Source organism: Otolemur garnettii, unplaced genomic scaffold, assembly GCF_000181295.1.
Source record: "Otolemur garnettii isolate 467f Iridium unplaced genomic scaffold, OtoGar3 scaffold00057, whole genome shotgun sequence".
In the NCBI taxonomy this organism is placed as follows: Eukaryota; Metazoa; Chordata; class Mammalia; order Primates; family Galagidae; genus Otolemur; species Otolemur garnettii.
The window spans coordinates 10757300-10767195 of record NW_003852452.1 but is presented as its reverse complement, the minus strand read 5'-3'; the positions used below and the strand labels follow the sequence as shown (position 1 = coordinate 10767195).

General features: G+C 43.6%; 1 protein-coding gene across 1 annotated transcript in view; it reads right to left on the bottom strand.

Annotated features, from left to right (window-relative positions):
• Nucleotides 1-321: 321 nt before the first annotated feature.
• The window catches only part of BICD1 (BICD cargo adaptor 1), a 127498-nt gene continuing 117923 nt past the window's right edge, over nucleotides 322-9896 (bottom strand). The window contains exons 8-9 of the mRNA XM_012806763.2: nucleotides 5391-5466; nucleotides 322-661 (exon numbers count right to left, since the gene is read on the bottom strand). Coding sequence (XP_012662217.1) covers nucleotides 574-661; nucleotides 5391-5466 — 164 coding nt within the window. The 3' untranslated portion in view covers nucleotides 322-573. The remainder of the gene's footprint in view (nucleotides 662-5390; nucleotides 5467-9896) is intronic.

The following is a 9896-nucleotide window of genomic DNA, read 5'->3' as shown; positions in this document are numbered from 1 at the left end:
TCTGGCCAATTCCAGATTTCAAACTAAATATAAACTCCTACTTAACTCAGCGAATGATGCTTATCTGAAAATAAATGAATTAAATTCACGTCTCACAGAAATTACTTTTAGAGACATAAATCAGGTAGCAAATAAAGTACAAAATAAATATCAATGGCAAAAAATATCGGAATCAATTTCTACAGCTGAATTTGGAGGGTGAGGAAAGATGATTTACAATATACGTATTTTACATCATCTTAGGTCTCTCTTAGGTGATCGAGGTAAAGCCAGCCATCGGAGTGAGATTAATGTCTTCTGTGTCTTCCTTTCTTGTTTTTCAATTTCACTGAACTGTAGCCGTTGGATTGCAGAAGTCTATCCAGGACGCAGCGAAACCACAAAAGGTTTGATCACACCCGGGTCTGTGCTTTGTGTTATTCTTCTCAGCGTTCTCTCATCTTCCAAAATGACAGGCTTTAATCCAAGAGTACGTCTAACAACCCAGAAGAAAACAGCTGTTGGATCTTGGGCAGTATCCTGTGTGTGGCTACAAAACTGTCACCCCAGGTGTTTGTCCACAGGAAATGAAGACTAGGGGTGAGGAGGCTTGGAGAGACAGCGGAGAGGGGTGCACGGGGAGCTGGGAGGCGGCTGCTCCTCGGGGAGAGCTACGTCAGGACTGGAAAGGAGAAACAGGCGTGTCAGCAGGAAACACATTTGCAAAGGGACAGGCAAACCATTTATTTATTTATTTATTTATTTATTTGTAGTTTTTTGGCCGGGGCTGGGTTTGAACCTGCCACCTCCAGGATATGGGGCCAGGCCTCCTACTCCTTGAGCCCCAGGCGCCACCCCAGGCAAACTGTTTTAATGTGAACAGAAACTTTGCACAGAAAATAGTTTCAATCTAAAACATGCCAAGACAATCACAGCTTTTCAAAACAAGGCATAAAAAAGGAAAATGAAATGTGGTAGGGAAAAAGATAAATGAACTCTTCCCCGATATCGTTCTTTGTACTTCTGCCCAAATCCCATTCTCCTAGGCCTCCAGGTTATCTGTGAGATTTCATTAGAATAGTTCTTTCCAAACTTTAATGTGCATACAAACCACTTGGAACTTGGTCAAAAGCAAATTTGATTCAGTAGTTGTGGGACCTGGGATTCTCCTTTTCTTTCTTTTTTTTTTTGAGACAGAGCCTCAAGCTGTCCCCCTGGGCAGAGTGCCATGGCATCACAGCTCACAGCAACCTCCAACTCCTGGGCTCAAGCGAGTCTTCTGCCTCCGCCTCCCAAGTAGCTGGGACCACAGGCGCCTGCCACAACGCCCGGCTATTTTTTTGGTTGCAGCTGTCATTGCTGTTTGGTGGGCCAGGGCTGGATTTGAACCCGCCACCTTAGTTGTATGTGGCTGGCGCCTTAGCCACTTGAGCCACAGGCCCCGAGCCAAATTGCTTGTCTTTAAAGTCAATAATGGGGGGGGGAGCGGGGGAGTAGCAAGCAACCTAAATTCAGTAAGTTCAGAATGAATGACCCTAGGCTACATAATGGGTTATGTACAAACTGGTTCTCAATTAAAAAAAAAAAAGCAAAGTGAAATAAAGTTAAAAGTATTTTCCTGTAGGGGACGCGAAGAATCAGATGACCTCTGAGCACGAGGATCTGCAGCTGAGGGGTGGACCCTGGGGCCATATGTCCACAGGTGCTCCTTGTGGAAGAAGAGCCTTTAGCACGTAGTCATTTGTTAATTACTCCCCTCACCTGTGTTACAGTCTCCATAAAAGGCTGGTGCGGAGCTTGCTCAGGGCGGCCCTGCTAAGAAGGGCTAGCCCACCTCCTATAAGCTTGTACTTCTAATCCGTGTCACACCTGGTTCCTTTCTGCAGCGATCAAGAGGGGCCCAAGGGGATGCGACATTTTCCCTCAGCCTTTCCATTTTCTACTTAATCAAAACACTGAAAACCGCAGCCTTCTGTAGCAGGAGGATGCTTGGGGCCAGGGTTTGAGTCCAGTCTGAGTAACATAGACTCCAAACAAAGCAAAACCAAACCACAGTGGCCTTCTCTGCTCTTTGACCAGACAAGTTAGAGAGGTTATGAGAGAGACTGCACGTTTTTGTCCAGAGGGATGATAAGGTACTAAGAATAGTTAGGACTGATAAGAGATACTGAGCAGACCCTCCAAGCCAGGCCTGCTGAAAAGGAGTCAGCCTGCAAGAGCAGCTTTCGCGGATTACACATCTGCCGGGGGCCAGGGGCGGGAGCAACCGGACTCCAGAGCTCAGTTACTCATTCACGTAATCACTGTTTATCGCACATCTGTCCTTGCCTCGCACTATCCCAGGCCCCAGGGCAGAGTAGGGGTTGCTTTGTGGAGAACGTAGCCCATAGTTTTTTTTTTTTTTTTTTTTGAGACAATATTCCCTGCTGAGTTCCCAAAGTCTCACTCATCCCAGGCTAAGATGCCATGGTGTCAGCCTAGCTCACAATTCCAGGGCTTAGCAAGCCTCCTAAGTCAGCCATCCAAATAGCTGGGACTACAGGTGCCCACCACAATGCCCTATTTTTAGTAGAGATGACATCTCGCTCTTCTTCAGGCTGGTTTCAAACTCCTGAGCTCAAGCAATCAACCTACCTCGGCCTTCCAGAATGTTAGGATTATAGGTGTGAGCCACCGCGCCCTATATGGGTCTAAGAGCCCATGTTTTTAACCACTGCATGAATAGCACGGCACAGAGATGGGATTGAACATTTATAGTTATATTCGGTCACTTACATGATTGAAATTATTATACATTACAATTATTTCTGGTCAAAATTACCTCTGTTATAAAATGGCATTAGTATGTGAGCAGAGAGGTTTCTCTTTTGTTATTGTTGTTTTTGGGACAGAGTCTCACTTTTTTGCCCTTGGTAGAGGGCTGTGGCGTCATTGCTCACAGCAACCTCAAACTCTTGGGCTCAAGCAATCCTCTTGCTTCAGTTTTTCATTGTTTAGTAGAGACAAGGTCTCACTCTTGGTCAAGGTGGTCTCAAACTCGTGAGCTCAAGAATCCACCTGCCTGGGCCTCCTACAGTGCTAGGATTACAGGTGTGAGCCACTGGGCCTGGCCTAGCAAAGCATTTTTCTGAAAGCAAAGCTCTGTTGCTGAAGATGGTGGGAACAGCCTGGTGAGACATCAGTGGGAAGGTGGGAAAACCCTGGCTGGCACCCTCTGTGATAACATATCTTTTCCTTTTCTCACAGGCGGCTGCACAGCTGGCTCTGAGACCTGGCCACCCTTGGGCTTTGGCTGCCACTGTGCTCCCCTACTGGTAGCCCCCAGCTGTCTTGGCTCTGACCCATGACCGTGTCTGGCCTGCTACTGACATCTACTGCTCAGAGAGACATGGAACTATGTCTGGGCCTGCCCCATTCAAAAGAAGCATTCCTCTGGGAGAGGGGAACAGAGCCACTGAGATAAAGAGGGAACAATGGAAGCATGGCCAGCGCGGCACCTGTGGCTCAGTGGGTAGGGCACCAGCCCCATATATAGAGGGTGGCCGGTTCAAACCCAGCCCTGGCCAAACTGCAACAAAAAAAATAGCCAGGCGTTGTGGCAGGCGCCTGTAGTCCCAGCTCCTGGGGAAGCTGAGGCCAGAGAATTGCCTATGCCCAGGAGTTGGAGGTTGCTGTGAGCTGTGTGATGGCACAGCACTCTACAGAGGGTGATGGAGTGAGACTGTCTCTACAAAAAAAAAAGAAGAAAAAACAAACAAAAAAAAGCACAGCCAGACTACTAAAGCATGGCATTAGCAGGGACCAAGGAACCCAGACAAAGTACTCCAGGACCAGGATGAGGTCCTGTGTGGAAGTTCTCTAGGATGAAGTGGAACTGTCCGCAATCTCTCCAGATTAGAGTCCAGGGAGTGTGCAAATCTGCCTGCAAAATCCTGCAGCTAAACGCACATGAAGAGCACTATCACTGCCAGTATGTCTTCTATTGCCACTGACAAGGGCAGTTTCCACCTTTCAAGTTCAGTTTTTTTTTGTTTATTTTTTTTTGAGACAGAGCCTTAAGCTGTCCCCTGGGTAGAGTGCCGTGGCATCACAGCTCACAGCAACCTCCAACTCCTGGGCTCAAGCCAGTCTCCTGCCTCGGCCTCCTAAGTATCTGGGACCACAGGCGCCGGCTATTTTTTGGTTGCAGCCATCATTGTTTCGTTTGGCGGGCCCGGGCTGGATTCGAACCCACCACCTTAGGTGTATGTGGCTGGTGCCTTAGCCACTTGAGCCACAGGCGCCAAGCCTCAAGTTCAGTTTTAATGAGTAGACAGGAAATAGAAGCACTTTATCATAAAGTTATCTTGGTACAAATATTAGATATATTTTATGCCTAATTTTTTAAATTTAATTTAATTTAATTTTTTTTGTTGTTGTTGCAGTTGTCATTGTTGTTTAGGAGGCCTGGGCTGGGTTAGAACCTGCCAGCCTTGGCATATGTGGCTAGCACCATAACCACTGTGCTACAAGTGCTAAATCTTAATTTTATATTTTTGAGACAAAGTCTCACTGTGTTGCCCTGGGTAGGGTACTGTAGCATCATAGCTCACAGCAACCTCAACCTAGTAGGGTTGAGTGATCCTCTTGCCTCAGCCTCCCAAGTAGCTGGGATTACACGTGTCTGCCACAATGCCCTGCTAACTTTTCTTTCTTTCTTTTTTTTTTAATAGAGACAGGGTATTACTCCTGCTCAGGTCTAGAACTCCTGAGTTCAAGCAAACTACCTGCCTTGACCTCCCAGACTGCTAGGATTACAGAAGTGAGCCACCACACCTGGCCTATATCTAATTTTTTATACTCTTCCTTTTTGTTTGTTTGAAAACCATAGTTGACCACCTCCCTACTGGCCACCTCCCTACTGGCCACCTCCTTAAGTCAACCTAATTTTCATAGACCAGACATGCACCACATGTACGTATCAGTACAGTAGGCCTAGTTCCTTATGCTGACCACCTCTGTGTGCTAACCAGTTTGTTACAGTCCCTTGGGTGGTCAACCTACAGCGGTTCTAATGTATACCTTAAGAACAAAAGACAAACAAAAGAAAAATAAGCGTAGAAAAGACATTGTAACGATTCCAGGTTTTATTACTATATGTTGGAAACACTGGATTAATCCAAGTATTTACTCCCACGAAGGAGGTGGTTAGGCCACCAGCCAGCAGCCAGGGAAATAAATCCCAGCTCTCCTGTATTCCCACCGGGAGCACGTGGACTTCAGGTAGCCAATGTGTGCTCACGGAGCCCATATTTGAAATAAAATGTAGTAATATAAATGATGTACAGGCAGATATGGAGTTGGAAAGGGGAGCTGGGGTCTGTGGATGTGACATGCAGCTGAATGGGAAGGGAGAGGACGTCTGAATTTACCTGACAGTCGGGCAGTCTTGCCTCCCGGCTAGTTGTGAGCACTGTGGCGGTACGGAGGCAGCAGGCTGCTGACAATCTACAAGAAACTGATAAATTAGACATGTATACAAAGAGATGACAGAACAAGATGTTAGTAACAATAACTAAGGCAGCTGCCCGAGAGATTTAGTGAGGAATGAACATTCACACAGAAGCATCTTGATTAAGCATTTTTTTTTTTCTGAAGGATGCCAATAGAAAAGCCAGGCCTTTTTTCTTAATTAAATGCAGTATTAAAAAATTAGTGGCGTGAAATTAGTAGTGAGATTTCTCAAGTATATTAGGACATACGTGGCCATTCACATTTGGTATTCTGATACATCTAAAAATCAAGGGTCTATTAATACAATGAAAAGTCTTTGCGTTCTGAACTTGAACATGATGGCAGTTCCTTGCTTGGCCCTCAGACCCACTATTCCAAAATGGAATATATTTGGATAAGTGACTTTATCATCAGATCATACAGGCATATTGTGAGTCCTAAAGGTACATTGAGAAAAGTGTGCAAGATAATCTTTTCCGTGATTAACAGAATATTAAACAAGGAAATAATCTTTACTATTTTTTGAAAATCGATTTTACACACTGAAAAAAGGATTGTTAGCAGAAATTTTAGTATTTTGTAGTAAACTGTTAGTGACTTGGACTGACAGAACAAAGCCAACCTGCAGTAACGGGACCTCTGCTTTGTTCTTGCCATTTTGAAGTCACATAATGTAACTCACACTAGATTGACCTAGGGCTAGCCTAGTACGAGTGCACATTTTAGCTGATGGGTTATGATAATCATCTATTCCAAGAAAGTCAGAGTTCTAAAAGCTCAAAAATCAGTCTATTTATGGTACCAGGCTGACCATATTATTATAGAATCACATGAGAAGCTGGTGAGAAATGCATACATCACATATCTGCAAAAAGGTTTTGTGAATAAGTTAAAGAGGCAAACTTCAAGTAGTCTTAACTATCGGAAACATTTCCTCTTGCCAACTGCTTAGGCTGTGTTTGCTTAAGTTTCCCTGTACATTATAGAAATATTTAAGCCAAATTGTCACAAATTCTGGATTTACAGCCTTGATTCATGAGGCTCTCCTGAAATTTAAAAGCTTATATCTTCAGTATCACTTTTTCTAAACCCATCATATTTTCTGTTACACATGTAACAAAAACTGCCTATATAACTCCAGAATGCCAACATTCATGAAAATTGCTAATGCTTTTACCTAAGACATGGCAAACACTATCTGTGATGCAAAGTAGGATATACGATAAGGCAGGCTTGATTTGAGGTAACTTAAGAAAATATAGTTACTGAAGAGACTTTATCTGGGAGCGTGTTGCGGAGTAAAACTTATTAGCTATTATTTGTCAGTAATAACCAGATGATCTGATTCTTAATCGAGTAGCTGGTGTTCAGATTACTATACACAGTAACACTTTTTCAAGTGTATGTAGCAAACAAGTCTGTTTTCTCAGCTTTGGGAAATTCTATTTTTTTAATTCTGTTTTCCCATTTTGCAGCTTGATTAGCTCCAGATTCCCTTTTGTAGAAACTCAGAGTCTTCAGGGATGCATTCCCTGTCTTTTAAAAAATCTTTGTCTGTTCTTTTCGTCTTTTTGCATCTGAGTAGCCACTTAAGAATGTCGTGGGCTCATTGAGACAACTACTTTGACCAGGCCACCAGATGTGCAGTTTTTAAGTTAATCAGATTTGTGCTGCCCTCCTGTGGTGTGTTTGGGTAAATGCCAAAAACGTATCAATGCCATAGATAAACATGAAGGCAGGCGTGAAAAACCACTCTGGAATCCTTACACCTTACACTGCCAGGGAGGTATAAACGAAGCTCTTTTAAAGCAGAGGATTGACCTCTGAGATGGCAATCCTTAAAATTATGGAGTAATTAGAATACTAAAATGGCTTCAATCCTTTTTCATATCTCATTTATATTAGAAACTGTTATATTTTTGCCAATTTGGTCACAGATTATCATTCAAAAATGTATTTTGTGATGAAATCTAGAAAGCAGGTTATCAGGACCACAGTGCACTCCCTTAATGAACTGCTTAATAGGTGGTATGTATTTTTTATTTGAGATAGAGTCTCACTATGTCATTCTCAGTAGAGTGCCGTGGCGTCACAGCTCACAGTAACCTCAAACTCTTGGGCTTAAGCAATTCTCTCATCTCAGCCTCCCAAGTAGCTGGGACTACAGGTGCCCACCACAACACCCGGCTATTTTTGTTGTTGTTGTTGTAGTTGTCTTTGTTGTTTAGCAGGCCCGGGCTGGGTTCGAACCCAGCACACCCCAGTGTATGTGGCTGGCTCCCTAACCGCTGAGCTACAGGTGCTGAGCCAGTGGTATGTATTTTTTACATTTGTAGTGAGTATCACTTCTTCTTTCTTTAGAATTCACATCACCTCTGGCTAATTATTACTAATTTACATTTATTACTGATAAGCACTCAGCTTACGGTCATCCTTAAATTATAAAAAGTAAATTGCATAGATAAAATGGTGACAGATTAAAAATTAACTAAAAATACAGCTGTATTGCTCTGGATCAACTGTCTTGTACAATTTCTGAATTGTACAACCTTCTAATAATGTTCACGTCAAGCCCAGCTGAACAGCAGATGTGTCTGAGCATGCATCTTGTAGAGTGAAGGGCGTGGGAGATGCTGTGGGCTCTCACTCTGTCTAGGATCTACTCTGCCGGACTCACCCTTGAAGGAACTAGGCCACATCTCATTGCTTTTAAGGGCATCTAAGATGACAGTTATGTGATTTAAGGAGTAGGCGCTGCAGAAGCCCTGAAGCCACTGCTGTCATTTGGCCACTAGGGTTCATTTCAACCATTTAATAATCAAGTTACTAAACTCCTATTACATGTCAGAAACTGTGTTAGGCAGTAGGGACAAAAGGTAAACAGAAAATGTGGTTCCTGCTCCACTGAGAAAGACAAGCATATTCAATAAGCAATTGCGATGAGTAGTGATGATGGTGATGGTGATGATGTCCAGGACAGCAGCTGGTACTTATTTTTTGTTTACCATGTGTCAGGCACTATATGAGCACTTAATATACATACTCTTCCTTTAACCCTGTTTTAGTAATCCCAAATTATGAATGAGGAAAGGGGGACTTAGGTTATGTAACTTAGCAGAGCCCACTAGGAGGTAGAGATGGGATTTGAATCCAGAATTGTATGATCCAAGGGTTAAACTGAACTTGCACACACATCACTGGATTGCCTCTTGTAATCAAGTATAGAGTATTGTGGGATCTCAGAGCAGAGATTAGCTAAACTGAATTAGATGAAATCTAACTCAACTAAATCTGAAGTGGTCAGAGAATGATTTCTGGAGATTGTGACCTACAGGCTGACACCTAACAAAATGATTTAGCCAGATAACTTCCTTGCAACAGCAAACATAGTCTCTACTAACAGTAAGAAGCTATCTTATCATAAAATTAAAGTGTTCACTTGAAATGCTAAGAACTGAATTAGGTAACACCGTAAGTTTAATTATAAGGCCACAGGTTCACTGGGCATGGTAGCTCAGACCTGTAATCCCAGCATTTTGGGAGGCCATGGAAGGTGAAGGTGGAAAGCACTTGAGGCCAGGAGTTCAAGCCCAGCCTGGGCAACATAGTGAGACACCTCATCCCTACAAAAAATTTGTTTATTTTTATTTTTTATTTTTTTAGAGACAGAGTCTCACTTTACTGCCCTTGGTAGAGTGCTATGGCATCACAGCTCACAGCAACCTCCAGCTCTTGGGCTTAGATTCTCTTGCCTCAGTTGCCCAAGTAGTGGGGACTACAGGCACCCACCACAACGCCTGGCTATTTTTTAATTGCAGTTTGGCTGGGGCCAGGGTCAAACCCGCCACCTTCAGTATATGGTGCCAGCACCCTACTCACTGAGCCACAGGCTCTGTCCCCTACAAAAAATTTTAAAAATATATTTTTTAAATTAGCTGGGCATAGTGGCATACATCTATACTCCTAGCTTCTTGGTTAGTTAAGGCAGGAGGGTTGCTTGAGCTTAGGAGTTCCAGCCAGGGTGACAGAGTGAGACCTCATCTCATTAAAAACAAAAAAAGGCCATAGGCTGAAGAAATAGCATAGCATACCCAAGAGATTGTTTTTTTATTTTTTATTTTTTTGAGACCAAGTCACAAGCTGTCACCTTGGTTAGAGTGCTGTGGTGTCACAGCTCACAGCAACCTTAAACTCTTAGGCTTAAGTGATTCTCTTACCTCAGCCTCCCAGGTAGCTGGGACTACAGATGCCCACCACAATGCCCAGCTATTTTCTTTGTTGCAGTTGTCATTGTTGTTTTAGCTGGCCTGGGCCAGGTTAGAACCCGCCAGCCTCAGTGTATGTGGCCAGCGCCCTACTCACTGAGCTATGGGCACCACCCCCAAGAGATTTTTTCTTTTCTTTTCTTTTCTTTTTTTTTTTTT